General features: G+C 42.6%; 1 protein-coding gene across 22 annotated transcripts in view; it reads left to right on the forward strand.

Annotated features, from left to right (window-relative positions):
- RBFOX1 (RNA binding fox-1 homolog 1) overlaps positions 1–22,482 on the forward strand; it is a 1,139,646-nt gene that overhangs the window by 507,641 nt on the left and 609,523 nt on the right. The window contains exon 1 of one of the 22 annotated variants that reach the window (XM_064390375.1): positions 15,221–15,493. The exons of 19 other annotated variants lie outside the window; for them this stretch is intronic. In XM_064390375.1, the coding sequence (XP_064246445.1) occupies positions 15,455–15,493 (39 nt within the window). In that variant the 5' untranslated portion in view covers positions 15,221–15,454. Of the gene's footprint in view, positions 1–15,220; positions 15,494–22,482 lie in introns of those variants that run through there. 2 more of the 22 variants (XM_064390382.1, XM_064390390.1) reach the window with 2 other exon arrangements.

Genomic DNA, 22,482 nt, shown 5'->3' on the forward strand with positions numbered 1-22,482 from the left:
TGACCAAAATCTTTAATGATAAAACTATAGGAGCCCAGGCCCCATGGTGGGAGTGAGCTATTAGTGCCTCTACGTGTGAGACACAGAGTGCTTTGCCTTCTCAGAGTTCCCTTCAGCACAGAGTCACCCAGTGGAAATTGCAGTGTCACAAAACGCTGCCTGCTCCTCCATTCCAGGTGTGGCTGGGTTCTGTGCCAGGGGGTTGCATTTCCACACTGCTGATCCCACATTTGGGAGGGCAGAGCTTTGCAAACAGAGGCTGCTGTGCTGCAGGAACCCATCAGAGCTGGCTGGGCACTCTGGAATGTGCTGAGCTATGCTGATGTGCACAAAAGGCAGGGTTGGCCATATTTCCATCTTTTTCACACTTGGTGGCTTATGATCTAAGAGTGCTGTGCTATATATTATCTGAAAAAAGTGATTTTCCAGGTTGAACTTAAGAATTCCTGAATTATTGATGCATTTTAAGCATGCATTAATGGATTGGATGTGAATTTCTATATTTAACATAACCACTAATAATGTGGGCCTGCTTAGGAAAGAGTGTGGTCAATTATTTTTCCCATTATCTAATGTTTGTTTCAGTAAAAACATGATTTATAGTCATCTGATCATTGAAACATGGGGATTTTTTGGCAATTTTAGTATTGTAGAACAGAATGTGTTTATTAATTGCCATGACCTAAGGATGACTTGAATCAAAATGTTGTCCTTGCTAATAGCTGAATGCCTGCACATCAAAAAAACCAAAAAAAACCAAAAAAACCAAACAAACCCTCAAACTTTGAAATTATTGAGCCATTGGTTGTTTCAGAGCAGTAATATCACCACTTCAGTAAAAAACATTCTTCACTGTGGGACCTGGATCTAAAGCGTACAGAATCTCCCAGTATGTTCTGCTGGAACCTAAACAATACTTTTGGTCATAAAATCCTGGAGTAGTCATGAATATAAAAATAATACTGTTTTAGCTGTTGGCTGGATCAGGCAGCTTCTCTGACTGGAAATGCATTGGGTTTTGTAGAGTTAGTTTTGTTTGCATCAGCTGGCCCTAATGGGATGAACTGGGCAACTGTGGGACCAGTGTGACCAACATTTCAGAGGAGAGGAGAGCACTGAAAAGGCAGCTCTCTGCCTGGGTGATTCTGTCTAGCCAAGACACTGCCCTGGGGTCTCACAGCATCAGGGAAGTCAGGACAGAGCTGCTGCAGCCTCCTTCCCACTCAGAGGCCTTTTCTGCTTAAAAAAAAAAAAAAAAAAAGACCTTGAAATCTCGATTTTACACAGCCAGTCAGGGACCAAGAAATTGATTGGCAATGCTGATATCAACTTAAGTTTGCTTTTAAAATCAACAATGTATTTCCAGCAGCCAGAGCACGATAGGCAAGGTTTCAAAAGCAGAGTGCCAGAAGGATTCTCGTGCCCAGGCCAGCAGGGAAAGCTTTCTTTGAGACACTTCACGAGACAAGTGGTTTTTCTGGCATCAGTGTTTGTCCTGGTGCCAGAAGCCTTCCTGTGACAACAAGGCATGAAATTTCCCTCCAGCCTGGCATCTAGCTGCATTTGCTCAGTGTGGTAGGGACAGCCAGTTAAATAATACAAAGTGATTTTCAACAAGTTTAACACACTTTATCTAGTTGATATCCTCCAGGACCACTCTGATACCCTTTAGTGCTTTTTAGTGATTTTTTTTTTTCCCCTGTGTAAAAAGATAGCACTTTACTCTTAATGAAGCACTGTTGTGTCACTGAGGATGGGATGTTGACTTGTGGAACCAGACTCCAGTGTGTAAAGCTGAGGGGCAGATGAGCTTTTTTCACATTCCCTGGAGAACTCCTGCTCTGAATGTAGGCTGCAGGTAGTAACAGTTGGTGTGTGTTATTTTGGACAGAAGAAGAGGGGAAATCCCTTTGGTTTCTTTTATTCTCAGAGCAGTGATTATAGGAGTGTTCAGTCTGTTCTTTAGGGATGTTCCATAAAGTATTGGCACTTCCTAGCTAATTTCTGGTTTTAAAAAAAAACTTAAAAACCAAAATTTTCAAAACCAGCTCCACCATACCCTAACAAACCCACCCACTACAGCTACCAACCTCACTGGCCTTGAGAATAAATCCCCTGCTACATTTTTAAACCAGAAAATGAATTTTACAGTTGCAGCACTTTTATTAAGCTGCAAAATGTGATCCCCACCTCTCATTGCCCGCCTTCTATACAAATGAAGTGGCATTGAAGGAAGAGATGTAATTTGGTACCTTACGAAAACATGGTGGTCAGGAGTTGTTTCTGGTACATGCTTCATGTTCTCACTGGGGTTGGAAACTTTTAATAGTCCTTGTGAGAAAGGCATCAAAGCCTGAAGGATGAAACAATGAGGGAGAGAATAAGCTCGATAGTGTTAGAGCTGGCTTTTCCTTGAGGCTGTTTTCACACTTCCTCAGGCAATAAGATTTTTTTAAAAAGTAGTCTCTAACATGAAGCCCACTTCTGGAGTCCGATAAGATAAAGCTAGACAGGCCAAGAAATCTTTATTTCTCTGCAAAGTTATTGCTTCATGTCTCATGTCCACAGATTAAAGAAGAAATTGATCTTGCTTTCAGACAAAGAATTTTCACAGTGCTGATTGTCAAGCATGGGTTAATTTGCCAAGTTCTTTTTCCTCCTCAATGAGTGGAGTGTTTTTGTTATGGGGCTTTTTTCAGGTTTATATGAAAATATGTCTTCATTCTGCTTTGAAGTTTTTTTTACACATTAGTATGAAAACACATACTGCAAGTATTTCTTAGCTATGTTGGCACTAATCTAATCTTACCACTTCAGTTTGCAAGATAATATATTTCCTCTTTCATCATTGGATTTAGACTTACTCTTTAAAAATAAAAAGGGAAAAAAGAGATAGGAGAGAAGACTTTGCTAAGCTGAAAGAACATGAAATATTTTTTTTTTCCTTTTTGTCTTCCTAAACATACCCAAGTAATCCTCTGACAGGAGAGATGCCAGAAAAAAGTGCAGAAATACCTGTGTAATGACCTTTGCTATTAAAATGAACGTGTGCCTCCTGCACCTGTTCAGAAATGGTTTAACATTCTTCTGCCTGACTTCAGAAACACTGGGTAATTAAACAGTACTTTCAGTGAAGGTCAACTCTGAATTAGTAGTTCATTAAATTATTTGTCATGCTGAATGTTACTCCTGGTCACCAGCAGCAGTGAATTCAAACAAAGAGCAGAGGAATGTCGTTTCTGTGCTCTCATTTCAGGGTAAATTGCTGTCTGAGCTGTTAGGTCACCCAGCAGGGAGGAGCCCTCGTGCCCAGCACAGAAAATCCTTGTTTGCACAGGGATTGCTGGAGGTGGCATGCTCAGAAACATCTCAGGAGTGTGCTGCCTGCTCTTGTTTCAGAATGTGCATATGAGAGCTCAACTGTCCTCTTCAGGCCCTGGAAAATCAGTTTGTGTTGGCAAGGATTTCTCTTGCAGTGTCACACCTTTTACACCAGCAAGGAGGACCCGTGCCTTTTTACTGTAATTTTATGTGGTGGTAAAAGTTTGAGATGGAACAAATTATGGCTTAGACATCCCCAGATTTAAAGCACCTGCTGAAACAAGCCCAATTATGAAATGGATAATTAAACCCGACTGTAAATACTGCAGTGTGTCCTGGGATGTGAAGCACTTGGCATCAGATTCTCTCACGGGTGAGAGGCAGCACTGTATTTCTGTGAAGTTCTCCTCTGGCTGCTCTCTCTTGCATTTCCAGCACTGATCTTCAGCAGTTTTTCCCCATAAGGATGGGGACTAGAGCTGATGTCCCTCCTGGAGCCTGTAGCATCCACAGCTAGGTGCAGTCACAATGCACAGTCTGTTTTCTATCCAGATTACACGTTTTCACTTCCTTCACTACTTGACCAGGGCTTCCATTTAAAATCAGTGGGAATTTGGGATTATAACCTGTACTGATGCACCCTCAGGTTGATCAGAACTCTGGGAGGTGCCAGGAGATCCCCTGGTGGCTCTGAGTCCGTGGCAGCAGACCCAGAGCATGTCCCAGCAGTCTGTCTGTCCCTGTGTCCCTCTGTCCGTGGTGCTGCCTCTGGAGCTGCCCTTGCAGGGACACAGGCGGGGGGACCAGGGTGTCCCTGCTCCCATCAGGTGTGCCTGGATTAAAACTGAGCCACAAACAGCTGGGAGACCTCTGCAATATTTATCAGACTGTACATGTAATGAAACTCTGCTGTTGGTAATTGCTGGGAGATTAAACCTTTCCAAAGACACAGTTGGTGAATACTAATGCCCTGCTCTCCAGAGGAGGGGACGTCAGGAGAGCTGGGGAGGGAAGGAGGAGGAAAACCTCTCGGTGTTCAGGGGCTGTGCTACCAGGGAAAACCTCATTATTTGTTCAAGGCATCAGCACAGGACTTTTGTAGGCCAGATCAATCTACAGATGCTCTGTAAAGGAGAATTATTCCAGGACAGTGCATGTGTAACTCTTCAAGTCTGAACCTTGCTCTGCTCTGGGTTGGCATTTGTTGAACACTTTTTGCTGTGATATTCACAGAGGGAAGGAAGAAACCTCTGCACTAACGAGATGCTGGGGCTGTTGCATTCTTGCTGTCATTCCTAAAGCTGATCCTGACCACTTTGGTTCCCCATGGATGTCAGTAGAGGTTCTCCCTGTGCCTTTCAGCAGGAAGGACAGGAATTTTGCATTATCCTGGCTCTGCCCCTCTGGTTGCAGGGGTTTCTGCTGCCCCTCCTTGTCCCCCTGTTGTTTCCTGTTGCTCAGTGTCAGTCACAGGCTCAGGATGGTGGGGTGCAGGGGATGGTGGGGTGCAGAAGCTTCAGCAGGTGTGAGCCACCCATGGGGCTGGGCTCAGCGTGGGCTGCCTTCAAAATACATTAGAAAATACATTAAACAGGGCAGAACAACCAAAGTGTGCATTTTATAGGCAATTAAATCTTTCCAAAGAGACAGTTTGGGAGAGGAGTCTTGTGTTAACAACCCATGGTGCAGTGAGGTCAGTGGGGACAGGAGGGAAAGGTTTTCCAGCAGAGCCCAGGGAGGGCTCTGAGGCTGTGGGGGACACTTGGGGCAGGGAGCTCTGCCACGGCCAACAGAATTATTTGGGAAGATTGGTAATACCAGACTTCCAGGGTCAGATTAGGAGTTTCCAGCCCAAACTGCAGTGGGATGGAGGCTCTCAGTGCACTCAGACTGTCCTGGCTGTGCTGCCCACGCCGGGTGGGGAATGTCCAGTGGCACGAGCTGGCACTGAGAACATCACCCACAGGGAAGCTGCTGTGGGTGGCAACCCAAGAACTGCCATTTGTTCCTCTGTACATGAAGAATATAAGGTAGAGATCAAGTGCTGGCCCTTTTTCAACGCCCTGTGCTAATGTGTAGATGGTAGCATAATCCAAACCCCAGGTGTCCCTAAATATTTTATATTTATTATTTATATGTGTTGCAAAAAACCCACACAAAATAGAGAAGGGAACAAGTAAAGAATGCCACATATTTGAATGGGAAGGCCAATAGATTGATGATACAAACTAGAAACTTCTTTCTGTCTGGTTTCCTGAATAAAAATAGTTACATTTTATTAATGTATATTCAGGCAAAGTTATATGCACACACTAAATCAATTGCTTTTGAACATAGTATTAAAACAAAGTAGAAAAGGGTGTTTTTGATGGTCAAGAAAATGGAAACTTCAAAAAATCTTTGCAAGGCTCACTGAAGAGATATTAAATTTTCTGTGGATCTTGTAAATGTATGTTCATTAGGAACTCCCAAACTCTAAATGACTTCTAAATTATATATCCTGTGAGGGTAAAAAAAAATTCAAGTTTTCATTTATATATATTAAAATTACAGCTGAGATTCCATGATTTTATTGTAGTGCCTCAATCCCATTAACATTGAGAGAAGTTAGATATTTAGATACCTTTGTGGAGAAATCCTACAAAATTAGGTTTTTAATGGACAATTTAATGAAAGTGCTGCTGTGTGTGCAACAGCTGACAAAAAAAGCAGGCAAACCCCTGGAAAAAATGGAGCAAAGAGGGATAGGAAACAGTTCTGAAGATTTAATGTGTTATGAAATCAATTTAGGAAGGGGAAATAGTGAGTGAGGAGGACACGGTGTTTGTGCAGCCCCAGTCTCTGGGGTTGATTCCAGCAGGCTGTGCTGTCCTGGCCACCAGCCCTGCTGGGACTGGCCCTGCCCTGGGCTGGCATTTCACACTGCCACTCGCATCCCACTGCTGCTGCTGGGTGCCTTCAAGGAAAAGGAGAGCAGGCAGCACTCTGTGGGTGTCAGGTAACATCTGCCACCTAAAAAATCACCCTGCCCAGCCCTGAGTGCTAGGCTGTAAAAATATAATTGAAATATCTCATGATATTCTATAAAATGCTCCTATTATATGTGTTATATAAAAATGCAGGCAAAGGTTTTCCTGAAATACACTTAATGAAAATGAGGAATACACTGACTCTGCCAGGCAGCTGGAAGAAACGGTGCTATAGAGAATTTAATCCTCCATTTCTGGGTTTTCTGTTGGTTGTCTGCAAGCCACCACGGGCAGGAAAGCACTGCTATGATTTCCTCAGCAGCACTGTGTGTTCCTCATGCCTTGGACACAGTTTTTACTTAAGTTCCCTGGGAATGCTCTGGTAGTAGCTCAGTGCTGTGGAGGGAGAATGAGGAAACTTTGCTGCCAATAAGAGTTGTTTGCAAAGCCAAAACGAGTCAACAAGGAAAGTACACTTGCTTTTATCATGTTCTTTGTGCTTCTGACTGTATTTCTGAATTCCCTGAAAAAGGTTCCTTGAAGAAATTTAGGGATTGCTTGGGAAGAAGAAAAGTTTTGCTATGAATTTTTCAGGAAATCCTCTCATGATTAATCTCTGTTTATACTTGAAATTTCTGTTCCCAGACAGAATTTTCCTCATGTCAAAGAAATGATTCTGTAGGAAAGAACAGAATGTCTGAAGACGACAGCAAACACACACCTAAAATGGTAATTTAGTTATGAGGTTTTTGTGCTGTGCTTACATCCATGTTTCCAAGGGCTGATTTGATTATGTAGCAGTTCCTTAGAATAAACCAGCATGTTTAGGAAGGCATTGACTCATGGCAGAGCTAAAACTGACAACAGTTAAATGTAACTCCTTCCATTAACAATAATGGAATTCATGTTGTATCATTATCATGGTTGGAAAGCCTGTCAAGAAAGGAAAAAAAAAGCACTGCACAGCATTGATATATAGGGTTTTTATGTCGAGAGCATGTGTTGGTGATCCCAGCTGGACTATAAAGGGCACAGGCATTCCATTGTCAAGATTTAGGTGCCATTTGAAAGTACAAAATCAGGTTTGGAGGCAAGGGTTGGAAGTTAAATCTTGACAACACACAGAAAATAAAAAGTGTGCAATGAGAAGAAAGGAAAGATACTAGGGAGAGGTCAGAAAAAGAATTTCTTTAACATCAGAAATCCTTTATGGGATAAAAAGGGGGCACAATAAAATATGTTTAAGTCCAAGGGGGTGGTTGATGTCAGGCAGTGGGAGAATGTCTGGTGAATTTTGAGGCTGCACACTGAAAATTCACCACTGAGCTGGTGAGAGCACGGTGCTGATGTCCCCAAGGTCGTGGATGTGAGCTGTGTACGGGTGATGCACTGAAGAGCTGGACTCAGAAATCCCTGTGGGTCCCTTCCAGCTTAGAATTTCCTGTGAAATCCCTCTCAGAAGTGGCCCTGCTCTCTGGGCAGAGATGCAGTAGCTGAGCCTGTGGGGGCTGATGCAAAGAAAAGTGAGTGAAGAACTTGGGAGGAAGGGAGGATAATATGGCTTGGGCTGTGAGCTGGTGAAAAGTGTGGGCTTGGACTGAGAACAGAAAAATACTTTATGTACAACAAATGGGGTCATTCCCAATGGAAAGATGAAAAGAGACTTATTTTCTTGAGCTCAGCCCGAGATGAGTCCAGGGGTACAGGATACTATGGTTCCAATCTTGACTTTGAATTGGACCCAAGAACAGTAATAAAACCAAAATTGTTCAAATCATTTAAGAAGAAAAATCCCTTCTGTGCTCATGCTCCCTATTTAAATTTCCTTAAAACAGCATTTCCCTCTTCTACCTGTGCTGCTGAGTTTTTAATACATCTATTTAAATGCAAATTTTGACTTTTGGTCTGTAATCACAAAAATGTTTGACACATAAATTTTTATCAGCAATGTAATTTTATAGAGGAGCAGTAATGGAGTGGTAGGCCACAAATACCAGGGTGATGCATTGCTCACCCTGTTTCAGTGTGGGGAAGTGCCTGCTCCAGTGTCAGGTTCTTTCCTCAGTGCTCAGCGTACTGGGATGCATGGGGTGCTCTAGAGAACTTTTTAACTGTACTTGGAGCATCTGCTTGTGTACCAAAAGCTCCCTGAGGATCATCATTCCTTTGTGTGTCCTGAATTGCTGCCATGACAGTTGTATCTTCAGGAAGGGAAGGCTTTTTTCCAGCCTAGCATTTTTCTCCTCTTCTCAGTGGGTTTATTGCCATAGACTTGCCTGGGTGGGGGATGTTTTACCAGCCAAATCCAGTGCAGGTTACTCTTTGCTGGCTGCTGAGTGTGTGGTTTGTATTTCATCCTTCCCCACTCCCATCAGACAGTCTGGCCCTCCCCAGTCCCCAGTGGTGTTGGTGGCCACCTGTGGGAATTGGAAAAGTAGAAACTTCCACAGATGGGTTTGATCTGCAGCCTTGGGAGAAGCTTGGATTGGTGTTAAAATAAAATACACAGATATTAGGTAGAAAAATCTTAAACTTAAGTGTCTGTGGTTGTAAGTAAGAATATGCCTTTGGTGAGAAACTGCATTGATAAGATGGTGAAGGGTTTCTAGTGTAGGGGTGTGGTTGTGTAAAGTAAATCAAGCGTTTAGAAGTTAGAATAGAAGCATTTGTGTGCATGTGAGACAGAAGCCCATTGGACAAAAGTATCTGCAGTGCAGCAAAATTAAGTAAAGGTGATAGGTCAGAAAAGCAAAATAAACCTTGTGGCAGCTGTCCATTGGGTTAAAAAGTTGTGTATTGCCTTGTAACAAAGAACTTGTGACCACTTTGAGCTATGGCTGACTGCTTCTCTCACAGATCTCACAGCCTCTGAGACTGATGTTTGACTGAGCAATAAGTCCTTCCTAGCCCAATGATGGTGCCATCCCTCCATTAAAAGTGGCAGTAATGACAGCCACCAGCCCTGGTGTCCCTGCCAGGGCCACATCTGCTGAGCAGGGCCCCGGCTGCAGCAGGCAGGGCCTGTTTGGCAGAGCTGTCCTGCTGTCTGTCTGCTGTGGCTGCTCCAGCAGCAGCCGGTGCTGGGCTGAGCAGTGCCAGCAGGACAGAGTGCCTCTGGCTCAGGGACAGGCACAGCTGGGGTGGCACTGCAGCCACCGGTGCTGCTGTGCTCGGACAGGCCACACATTCTGACCTGAGAATCTCAGAATATCCTGAGCTGGCAGGGACCCACAGGATCATCCATTCCCAGCCCTGTTCCTGCACAGAGCCCCCAACAACCCCACCTGGGCCTGGCATTGTCCAAGCACCCCTGGAGCTCTGGCAGCCTCTGGCTGTGCACATTCCCTGGGCAGCCTGGGCACTGCCCAGCACCCTCTGGGGATGAACCTTTTCCAAAATCCAACCTGATCCTGCCCTGGCACAGCTCCAGCTGGTCCCTGTCACTGTCACAGGGAGCAGAGATCAGAGCTGCCCCTCCACTGCCCCTCGTGAGGATGCTGAAGACCACAATGAGGTCCTGCTCAGGCTGAACAGACCAAGTGCCCCCAGCTGCTCCTCGTGACTTCCTCTCCATTCCTTCTCCATCCTCGTGGCCTCCTCTGGAAGCTCTCTAATGGCTTCATGTGTTTTCTGCACTGGTGCCCCAAACTGAACCTAGAACTGTAGATGAGGCACTGTTAGGAAATGCTATTTTCCTGTTTGTGTTGGGTGCTCAGTCACAGGGCAGACCATGGTGCCAGGCATGAAAGGAGTGTTAATCCTACTCTTGACTTCTGAGGGATCAATAATATCTGAACATAAATTCATTTTAAATAAACACTATACCCATACAGTGAGCCAAGTCTGTGCCTCCCTGTGATAGCAGGCTCATATTTACTTAATTCTAGTATTAAGTGATTGTAGGTGGCTGCTTTCATTTTATTTATTGTTCAAAATAATTCTTATATTATGGCAAGGATCAATACAAAATGTCAGATATTTTATTGTACTTACAGAAGATAACACACCTTAGGTTCTGCACATTCTGCATTTTATGTTCCCTAGATGCCCTGGCATTAATTACAACTTCAGATTGCAAATGACAGATCTGAAGGGCACTGTGCTACATTTTCATTCTCATCATCCCTATTTTTTGAATTTAGGCAGGTTACAAAGTATTACTGAAGACTTCAGCAGTGTTGAAGCCATTTAAATATAGCAGAAACATATCAAGTGTATCAAATAGTTCCTCTGAATGGCAAAGGACAAGAAATTTGGAGAGGAGGAAAATGTTGAACCAAAAGCTGTTTGACTGCATCAAGAGTCTGGAGAAATGATTTCTTACACACTTCACTCGGTGGGTTCATTGCTGCCTTTCCTGCTCACTGAGATGTCCTGGGGCCTGTTTCATTGCCACTCACCTCTCCTGACTGGCTTTGCTTTGCTCTGCTGAGATCTGTTTATTCACTGCTGCTGAGGTTGGAGTGGGCTGGATCATTAGTTAACTGTTCAAGGTGAACCAACTTCTTGTGCTGGAATGGCTTTTTATGAAACACCTTTTAAGGTTTTGAAAATACTTGGCATTGCCTTGCCTAAAAACCTGATATTTGAGTGCAGCCATCGTCATATTTTTAGTGAGATTAAGATTTTTCTCTTTCCTCCTCTCTGTTGGTGTTGTAAAAACACTCACATTATTTTTAGTCCATTTCTGCTTTATTCGTGTGCTAGAGCAACAAATGTCCTGACTATATCTGTGAAGTGCTTTACTTTCCAAGTGCTTATGTAATTTGCTGGACACTAATGTTTAAATGTTTGCATATTGAAAGAAAAAAGGTTTTGTATATTTAGAAATACCACATTAATGGTTTTCACTCCTCATTCTGGTCAGCCTTTTTTTCTTAAGCACTAAGCAAATTTCAAAGTCTAGTCATGCAATTTTTACGATAATTTTGACACTGGAAATTAATTGTAGGCTTGATCAAGATACGTGTTCAATGACACATCACACAGAGCAATTTCCTATAGAAGGTTGTGATCAGTGTCAGCGAATTTCTCTTTATTTGTTTAGATTTTTATCCATGTTATGGCCTTAGTTTTTGGATATTGTCTTCACCAGTCTGGATCTTGAGAATTTGTGTCCTCAAGTCATCAAAACACAGGAATGTTGGTCTGCCAGTTCAGAGCAGCATCTGGAGCCACAGGTGCAGCACCAGGAGAATCCCCTGCACCTCCTAAGGTCCAGGAGGATTTTCAGATCTTGAACTTGCTCCCATGAGCCACTCCAGGACACCGGCTTTAATACAATTAACCTTCTTGACCCTCCTTGTCATGTTTTGCCTTTTAAATTACCTGATTTTCCAGCTTAACATGCAGTAAACACTTCATTAGTCATTTTGGTCATGGTGTATTTGTAGAAGGGATGGAAGGGGAGGAAATGGGCTCACAGTAGCTAAAGCCAAACCAGGGGTAGAGCCCAGATGAAATTGAGGAACAGAGAAATCCTAAGGGGAAGAGAGAACTATTTTATTAGCAGTTTGTCCCTTTATGGTGACCTGTGCTGGTCTTGGGGAAGGGGAAGCCTGTTATTGGCAAGCACTGAAGGAAGCTCTCTGTGCTGATCTTAGACTGCAGAGGAAGCAGGGCAAAAATGGAATGTGAAAAGGGAGCTGCAGGTGACAGCTTCAAGCTGTAATACAGTGCTTCAGACACATTTCAAGGTACTTAACATATATTTGCTGCCATGCCTCTTTTAAAAAGCTTGTCAATATTTTATTTTAGATGGGAAAAGTACGGGCAAATAGATGGTTCATGGTGAAACTTCTATCACCTGCTCTAGGAGAAGAGACAGAACATATTAAATACCAGGTTCTGGATGCAGATTTGTGGGGCTCAGTCCTATGCCAAGCTATTGTTCAAGTTGGAACAAGTGCTTCTTGAATGAAAACAAACCATTTTACGTATTTATTTTTTATTTATGTATTTATTTATTGTTTATTTACATGCAAGTGCTTCTTGCATGTAAATAAACCACTCCCTGTCTGATCCAGTGCCCAGGTGGAATTCCTTTGGATGGAATTAGCAGCTGGTCAGAGGGATGGGGCAGTGCCAGTGAACTCTTCATGTCTTCACAGGGCTCCAAGTTCCTCCTGGTGGGTGTCAGGCTGGGAAGTCAGTGAGCTCCACAATGCCACAGCTGTGGCTGAGCACTGGTGCTTTGGGATTCGTGTAGATCAAGGCACTCACATTAAATATTGGTCCTGTCAGTTCCTGCATGGAGGAGGCTTCTGCAGTGTTGGGATGCTGAACTGCAAATAAGGGAGCAAGGGGATAAAAGGAATAGAAATAGGTGTATTTCTTCCTCTTTCAAAGCCCTCTGAAAGCATTGCTGGATTTATGCTCTGTTGGCAAAGGTGAGTTATTTTTTATAATTATTGCACTTGTGCACCTCTCATCTGGACTTAGTAGAAGTTCACTAGGTAGAAGTCACGTTGTGCTTGCTAGGCAAGCAGGTCTGAATGCAAAACCAACATTTTTAAGTGAAAACTTTGAGAAATAAAGCATCTACTTTTACTTTAGTAGGACTCTTATAGCTATAAATCCAAATTCACTGCCATTACTCATCTCTCTAAGGTGTTGATTTTATAGAAGTGATGCTAGGGAAAAAAACCCACCCAAAAGTGAATTAAAATCTAAATCTTAAGTTATCACACAAATGTTTGCTATTTATACTGTCCATCTGTCTATGGTGCCTGACAGATAATCAATATATTCTTACTAAAAAAAAACAAACAAAGCAGATTCTGTTGCTCTGGAGAAACACAGCACTGAGCCCAGCCAGAAGTTCCTGTGTTCCCCTGGCAGCTCTCTGTGCATAGCTGCATTTGTAGTGTGGGCTGAGAAATAAGGGCAGATGAATATTTCCTAATAACTGAATAGTCAAATAGCGGGACTGAAAGCAAGAACAAAACATCTGTGTCCTAAACTCTGTGTTCTTGAGCAAGGCTGCTTGGGGCTGCAAGGAGTGGGCAGTGCTGCCTGCTCTCAGTTGCACTAACACTGATTTATTTGTGTTTTCTGCGTGGGGGAAATGTTTGCATTTTTCTGCTGAGGTTTGGAAGAAATTCAGATTTTCTTGCTTGGTGAGCAGCAAGCTGTTGTGTGGAGCTCAATTATTATGGCTCCAGTTTTTCCCTCCTCGTGGGCCTTTCTGTTGAAATTTGGGACTTTTCAGGGGGCTGGTTTCAGTGGGAGGTTGGTGCTGTCTTTTGGTGGAAAGAATGCCTAAACTCCAGCTTCTGCAGATGACTCATGGATCACAGCTAATCAGAGTCACAGTGGTTCTTCATACATCTGATTATCTATGTTTGTAGCAGGCTTATTTTCATTAGGGAAGCAAACTCTAAAGCTATAATAATCCAGTAAATTATTATGTACAATTGTATAGATGTGAGCTGAATTTTTTGCTTGGTATCAAAGAGAAATGGTCACTGCAATGAAACAAATTCTACTCGTATTTGTGCAAGTCCATGAGCAACTAAATAGGTAAAATGAAACTCTTTTTCTCATTTATTTTTCAGGTTTTGCAGAATGCTATATTTTGTCTGTTTTTCAGCTCATGATAAACTTCTGTGGTAGAATCTTCCAGCTGAATCTGGAAGGTTTTTGCAGGTCTTTGAAGTACAAGCCTTTATCTAGTTTGGGATGTGTGGCTCTTCTTAGCAAGTTAATAGAATCTACCTCCTGACACTTTACAGGGTAAAATGTTAAAAAAATGCATTATTATTGCATTAAATCTCAGGGGAAAAAATAGCCAGTTTGGAAATAAAATTTTTGTTCTTGAGTGACTTTTCAGGGTTTTGAGGGTTCAGCCAAAACAAAATTGAAATAGTTATAATGAAAAAACCTGCAGCACACAAGTTCTGTTTGGCCCTATTTCGTTCTCCTAGTGAGGCGTTTTTAATCTTTTTGAGGGTGAGTTTGAGAGTTAATTGTTGATTTTGACAGTTTTATAAGCATACGACACGATGAATTTTTGACCTGCTGAAAGAACAATGAACAGGTTCTGCTTTGAATTTCCAGGAGTGCCATGTCTGTGTGGTCGGTCTGCTTTGGCATTATTTGGTTTAGAGATAAGAGCAGCCCACCCTCAGGACTCTGCTGCTGTCTGCAAAACCACCAGTGCTGTGACAGCAGTGACTGCATGAGCAGCTGCTTTAAACACGTTAATAGTGAATAAAAGTGTTGGGTACATTAAAAATGGACGTAAAAGCAGAGGAGGAGGAAATGCCTTTGACTGGTGGTGTGGAGTAAGTCCTGTTGATTTTGGTTGTTAGCTGTAATTGATCCCACACCATGCATCCAGAGGCATCCAGAAGTCACCTGTAAGTAGCTGGGTTGGCAGAGGGAGACCTTTTATCCCTGCCATTTGTCACTGGCTGTGCCAGGTGTGTCTGGGGGCTCTGCTGCAGGTGTCTCTGGTGTGCAGCCCCTGGCATGTCCATCCCTCGTGCCCCTGGAGCTGCCCCTGCACGTCCCATGCCCCTGGCAGGCTGCAGAGGCAACCCATGGGCAGCAGCCTCTGCTTTTATTCTTATCGTACTGGCACACAGAGAATGCCCAAAATACCTCGTGCAAAACAAAACAAAAAAAAAAGTGTCTATAATATTTAGTGATTGATTTTGCAATTAGAAATTTGCTGGTCATCGTCCTGCCCCAGAACAGATTTCACAGTAGTGATTGAAGCCAGAACGGAAGAGATGTTGTCTTTTAAAGTCATTCTGTCGAATCATTTAAATTAGTTTAAAGGGCAGTTCATCCAATTCCAGAAAATACTGCTTGTGTCTTTTCCCACTGTTCCTGGATTTCGAAAAGTTATTGCTGGTGTCTCAAGGAAAGGATTCCAAGTGCTGTGAGAGAGCAAGCAGCTCCCTGCACAGATACACAGCGCCGGTTCTGCATGAGAAGCAGCGCTGAACTTCCTAGGAAGAGTATTTTGAGCAGGTCCAGTTGATAAGCACTCCAGAATCAATATTTCATGTTATTCTACTATACAAATATAACACTGATAGCGGCAGCACTACAAGAGGCTGGAAACAAGTCAATGTCACCGGCAGTTGGCATTCAGGCTGCATGTCCAGCAGGCAGCTCCTGCAGCTCTGGCTGTGCTTTGGGCAGGGCACCGTGTGATGGAGTGGCAACACCAGCCATGCTCACAGCAGCTCTGGGTAAGTCTTCCTAACCTTCTGCCCCCTTTACTGGAGCCACACTGGGAAATTTCTATAGAAAGGCTGATGCTGAGTTTTTCTATTTTTCTTAAACTGAATCACTGCATTGAAAGGATTGATTTTGATGCCCTGACATCAAAATTTTGTTACTGATCTTGAAATAGACCAACCGCAAATATTTTGCTCTGGGAATTAACTCTGGTTTTGAATCAGATAATTCTCTCACAATAAAAACTCTGGGATTGCTCTGTTAGGAAGATCAGCGCTCTTTGGCATTTATATTTTTTAGTTAGAGGATGTAGCAATGAGAAGACAGAATAATGAATTGCCAGGAAGGCAGGGAAGTTAGAGGAATATAACTGGTGCTTATGCCCATTATTGTTGCAGGTTTTTGACATTTAAAGTGGTTTGCAACCCTTCTCTTATCAGAGCTAATGCCAGACAATCAGTCACCCTGGCACAGCAGTTCTGTGCCTCACTGTTAGTAATGCTGCTGATAATTGATGTGCAGCAGCAGAATTTATAAATGAAATTAGCTCCCCAAAGTTTAAGTATGACTGTGATTGAAGCAGTAATGATAGAGTTCATGCAAGTACGTTTGCCATTTATCTGAATGTATCATTACTGACAGTGCTTTTTCGTTAACATTTTGTTATCCTTATTCATGTCATTGTTATAATGTCCTCTCAGATACCTGCAAATTAAACTGACTTGTACTCAATGCTGATCCTTCCTGCCCACCCCTGCACCTCCTTCTCTGGAATTAATTTGTGCAACATTTGATTTTTAAGATCTCTGGGAGCATCTACAACAGAGTCAAAGGAAAGTGCTGTTCAGATAATTGGGGAACAGCTTTGGCTTTCTTGTCAGTGAAGCTTTTCCATGCTTTATTTGTCAGGAATATTAGTATTTTAATTCAAAACTCAAAAACTGGTTTTAGCTACAAATAAAAGTGAATAGAAACAGAATTTTTAGCAACCCAGCAACGTTTCAGACTTTGGACTCAAAATCAATAGAGCCCCACATCACCATGGATTTGATAATATCTTTAGCTAATCCTGGAGACTCTTTTTTAAAACTCTTATGAAAAATTACTGAAGGAGACACAATTTTGGTGAAGATTCCTTGGTAATCTGAAAATAAAGTGATTAAACATAAGCCGAGTCAAATAGATTTTGATTTTTTAAAAATCATGTATCTGTTTTCTGTCTCTTCAAAAAAAGAACTTGATTATCTCATTTTGTGATGGTTTTCTCTTGTTCCAGTTACTTTTGCATGTAGAGATTTTAAAGGGCTATAGGACAGAAGGTTCTTGGTATTAGTGAATATCAAAGAGATTGTTAGAGAAAGTTTCATCATCTCCATTCTGCACAGTAAAACCCCAGAAATTCTGTGCAAAGAGGTGAGGTTGGAATAGTTCTAATTACCTTGATTTACTTTAAGGATAGATAAGTACAAATGGTTTGCTCTTTTTTTTTTTGTTTGGTTGGGTTTATTTTTTATTGTATGGTTTGATTTTTTTTGTTTTACTTGACCAATTTCTCTAGTAAACTGTATTGAGATCTGAAAAGGAAAAGATTATATTTCTGTTTCCCATCACTGGAGTAATTTTTCTGAAATTTCAGTAAAGATGGAGGAAAAAAACCCCCAGCAATTTAAATCAGATAATATGTATAAATTCATATAAATGCCTTTTTTTTTTTTTTAGAAATCCATCCAACCCTCAACACTGACTTAATTTTAGTTTTCAGAACTGTTTTGCTTTAATCCCTTCCCAGCCACAAATTAAACTGAAGAAAATATTTACAGTGCATCTACTGCATACCAAGGGAATGGTCCACACTTCCTGGCCTGGCTGGTAACTTTTGTTACCTTTTGAGGTAAAAAACTCATTAGGTGGTTGAAATAAATGAATACAAATGTGATTTCAGAAGGTTATGCCTGGTTTCAGTAGTGCTCATTTCAGTCTCTGCAGCAAAAGAACTGGAAGGCTTCCAGTTTATTCTCTTTTTTAGTATAGGAGATGTCATCTTTGAGCATGTTCAGCAAATTCAGTATCGTAAGGAGACACCAGGATCAAACAGGATCTCTCTTGCTTAAAACACTGTAGAATATCCGATATACACATACGTGGTTCTGCCTTTTTGGTAATGTTTGAATATTGGGACCCAAAGGAGGTAAAGAAGCTGTAGCTTCTCAGATTTCAGATTTTTGCCTGTTAAATATTCTGGGGGGAGTTTCACCTAGGTTTCTTGCAGGAAGACAGTAGTGTTGGATTTCCTGGACACCTGTATTTTGAAGTGTTTAACAACACATAATTTGTGACATCAGGTTTTGGTTGCTTCGCTGAATGCAGTTTATTCTTCTAGTGGTTTATATTTAATTAGTAATGTACTAATTGATACACCAGAGAAGTTCAGTGAAGTCAAGGACACAACCTCCCCAGGGTTTCACCAGCCATCTAATTTATATGAATTTCCTCTAAGTCATGACAGTGATGCTTTAATCCATTAAAACCCACATGGAAATTCAGAGGCAGAACGCATTTCTTAATTTCCGAGCGGTGAAGTGTAAAACTCTCCAGTGCCAGTGCTGAGCTGTGTGACAGCCTGGGCCATGGTGTGGGCATGGGGAGGGTGGCACCAGCTCAGTGCTCCTCTTGCTGCTGCCCAAATGCTGAGGAGGGCTCAGCTCCCCCTGCGCGGGGCTCTCTGCTCTGCAGGGCTGGGAGGACACAGCCTCTGTTGGAAATTCTTGAGGGATGAACCAGTGACTTGTTTTGGCTGTTTAGTTCTTGGTGGGGATCAGGCATTCATCATTTCCATCTCTGGAGATAGACTCCATTTAGAGTAAGGAGAGTAGGGATTTTGGAGGCTGACTTGGAGCAGCAGAGATCAAAGCGAGGTGAGGATTGTTAAAGAGCTCTGCTCCCCTGTGACACTGCTGAGGTCCCCACAGGGCTGTAACCACAATCTGATGCTCTCAGGTGCCTTTCTGTGAACTTCTCAGAATGCCAAAATCTCGCCCTCCTCTTTCCTTTGGGCAGAATCTGTGCCCCCTCTTGATACAAGTCTGGGAGTGGGGAGTGAAGCTGAAGGACACCACTCAAGGAATGTTCAGGAGCAGAGTTAGACAAGTCCCTCTCTGCCACAGCTGGCAGCCAAGGGGGATGCTGAAAGGAACGGGCACTTCTGCTGAAATGTCAGCAGACCTGGGATTAGCTTTGTGGTTTGCTTTTAAGGACAGTCTTTATTAACTCAGTCCCTGAACTGGTTACCACAATGGTAACACCAGTGGTTGTCTCTGCTTGTAGCAGGAAGGACTTTTCATAAAAGTTAATCTTCCCTGAGCAAACAAATTTTAATCTGTGGGTTCCATCATCTTCTGCTTTTTAATAGTATTGCTCTTTTAATATCACTTCTTTTCTAACAAGATCATACCCTGCTCCCTTAGGCCATGTTAAAAAGGTCAGTCACTGAGTGGTATTTTAATTTAAATAAAGAGTGAAAGACAGAGTGTTTTTGCTAGAATACTAAAAGATCACCTATTTAAATCTTCCTTTTAATGTCTGTTTAACTATCTTTCTTTGAGGCTTTTTCTATGACCTTCAACATAATTTAAACTTAATTTTTAATTCATTATTCATGCCATTAAATACTGAAACCCGTTTCTTGCTGCAGTTTATTTCTCTATTAAATGCATGTGTTCTGTTGGTTTTGTTTGGTTCTGTAATGAATTCTGATGTACTGGCATTTTAAAATACAGTAGAGGAGAATGCTTATTTTGAGAGGTAAAAAACCTCAATGTGTAAACGTTGTACTACACCAACAACATTATTTAGGGTAAAATAAGGGGGTGGGGGAAAGACGAGTTGAACTTGGGGCCTCTTACCTTGATAAATTCTGTGTAAATGCCACTGTCCTGTGCTGCCCTGCGTGGGCTGGGACTGGGCTGTCCTGAATGTTCCCAATCTCTGAAGTGCTTCAGCTGCTCACAGCAATAACTGTGGCAGCTTCACTGACACCCTGACACCTGCTCTACATCATTGTTTTGGCTTCTCCATTTTTTTCTCACTTGGTAATTGAGTTTCATGGCTTGGTGCAGGAGATGGAATGAACTGCAGATAGTTATGTTATTATAGATTAGCCATAGTGATACTGGGGTTTGTAGAGACCTGATATGCTGCAGGAAAGCACCCAGAACTAATATCACCGAATAAAGGAAATAAATTAAGCCCTTAAAATGATGTATTTTCATTGCCAGGGAGCAGTTTTTTCCACCCCTCCTAAAGCTGATGGGCTGGTATCTCATTTGCTGTACCCAAGGAGGAGCTGCACCCTTGCACAGCAGTGTGAAGAAGATACATTGATTCTCATCACTGCAAAACACATGCACAGTTATTTTTTTGTTGTCTGTCAGCATTCAGGTACTTTAGTAATATAAACTGCTTCTGTATCTTTCCTCACTTGATTCAATGGCCTTAAGCATGGCACATTCACAAGCAGTTGGGCAAATAAGGAAAAAAATCCAGTGTTCTACTACTGTTGCTTCCCAGAATTTTTGTCTGACAGTCATTAGCAGTACAGGTTAATTGGAAAAACTCTTGAGGAGGGTATAATGCAGTGTTAAGGAAAATAAAGTACCAAAAATCCAAGGTTAAGTTGCAAGAGTGAAGTAGCAGAGCTATAACATTTTACAGTGTTCCTCTGCGGATTTTTAAAGCAGGGGAGAGAAAGAAAGCATTTCCCAAAAGCAAAAAGTTTCCCTAAATATGGGACATCTCTGTGGGTGGCAGGAGCACTGATGCCACATGACCCTGGGGCATTTTCAGCAGTGTCACAGTGACCTGCAAACCTACTGGGTACCCCTGCAGCTCCTGAGCCAGGGGTGACATGTCCCTGTGCCTCTGGATTGCCGTGCAGGTCCCTGTTCCAGGGGTGACACTGTGGCCCTGGATTGCCATGCATCTGGCTCCGTGGGGCCACACCAGCCCCTGCAGAGTCAGCAGAGTGTGACATCCCTGCCTTTTCCTCCTGCCCACTCTGCAGCACACCCAAGGAAATGCACTGTCTGACCAGGACAGCTTCCAGAGAAGGGCAAGGCACAGCGCCCACCTGTGCTGGTTGATAAGAGAATTTCAGCTCATTACTGGTGTTTTTCTGTCCCTAAGCAGCACCCCAGCCAGCCCAGTGGGCAATACCAGCCTGTCCCAATAATGCTGGGGAGCCAGCACTCCCTCCCCAGGACCCTTCAGCTGGTGGCCCCTTTGCTGAGCAAACCCCAGCATGGCCCTGCCATCCCCAGGCTGCCAGGGCAAATTGATGGGCTCCACAGCTGTCTTCAGTTAATGGAATCCATAAATTCTGTCACCCTGGAAGACCTCCCTGGGAAATTACCTCCCCTTTCCTTGCTCCTTGAGAAGAGTTATTGTATGGGAGTCCAACTGGGATTAGGTGCTTTTATCCACAAGACATATCTACATATATCTTCATTTTTTCCCCTCTTTTTCAAATTATTTTTTTAAATGTTATCCTCTCCTTCCCTTCCCACCTCCCCTTTCAACACCTTGAAGGTAGGAGGCAATTTGTGACAAGGTTAAATGTCTGTACTGCTTGTTTGAAACACTACATTAGGGCAGAATTTGAACAGCATTAGTGAAATACCAGCTCTCTACTGGTACCTATTTCTGCATTCTCAATTCTGTTTTGAAAAATACAATAATGGATAGAATAATCTTCTAATTCTATCTTATAACAGATGGAATGTGTGTCCTGGACCATATGGCTGCTGATTTGGGCTGTTTGGGGTATCCTGTTGCTTTTACCATACATGTTGATGCTTTGGAACTTGCTGGTGTGGTGTTGAAGCACATACATTTCAATTCTTCACAAGTTCTTAATTAAAGCCACTTTAACTGTGAAATATAGCTAGGCCTAGAGCTGCCTGAGTTTTGTGAAAAGCTTTATATGAAATATATGCAGAGATCCACTTTATTGGGTGTGTAGACAGAAGATAAAAAAGAGCCTTCTTCATATGTATATTTTGAGTTTATTTCAGTGTCATCAGTGCGAAAATAATTCTGTTAATTTTGCTAAATGATGCTGTGCATGTGCTTTTCTCAGTTTACACAAAAGTAGTATTTGTGGAAAGCTTAAGATAAAAATTATCTTTCAATTTGTCAGAGAAATGAGTCTCCTGTTTCCATTCCAAAAAATCAAGATGGATAATCTGGAGCTTGTGAAGGGGCCCATATTAAATTAAATCTTCACAAATTTTTTGTGTATTGATGAGCTGAGGCTTATTAAAAAAATGTGATTATGTTAAGATAGCCTTGCTGTCCTTCCGAGATTCAGAAGTTTTTTTGATAAATGGCCTCTCTTGGGATTCTCAGCAGAGAATTTTGGAGCTGGAGTGATTTTACAGCCCGTTGCTGGTGCTCTGATTTGTGTTATTGTCCTTGATGGGCGAGCTGTGCTGGGGCACAGCCGTGACCTTTATGCAGAGCAGCTCCTGTCACCTGTTTGGGTTCTGCAGCACAGCAATCCTTGTACACATGGTGCTCAGCAACAGGTTTTGGTGATTTTTTTCCTTTCTTTACTTACAGCCAAAGCCCAGTGGTAAGCTCAGCTCCAGCCCAGAGTCCAGGCAGCCCCAGGGGTGCAGGGTGACCCCAGACCTCACCGTGTGCCCAGGTCCTGCTGGGGTTTGGAGCTGGGCTCACCTGAGCGGGGCCTCCTGCAGCTCTGAGTGCTCCAAGGCACCTGGCAGCCACAGAAAGGGAAGGTTATGAGTGATTATTTCATCTCTTTATCCATCTCCTGGAGAAGGAACCCTCACTGGGGCTCTTCCTGAGCCCACACTGATGAGTTCAAAATACCACCTCTCCATGGTATTAAATATGGACCTTTTTTCCCTGCTTAATTAATAGAGCCTCTTTTCTGTGGCTTTTCCTCAAATTGAGTCTTTTCTCATCCTTGTGTGAGGCTTTG

This window comes from Passer domesticus, chromosome 15 (genome assembly GCF_036417665.1).
Source record: "Passer domesticus isolate bPasDom1 chromosome 15, bPasDom1.hap1, whole genome shotgun sequence".
Lineage (NCBI taxonomy): Eukaryota > Metazoa > Chordata > Aves > Passeriformes > Passeridae > Passer > Passer domesticus.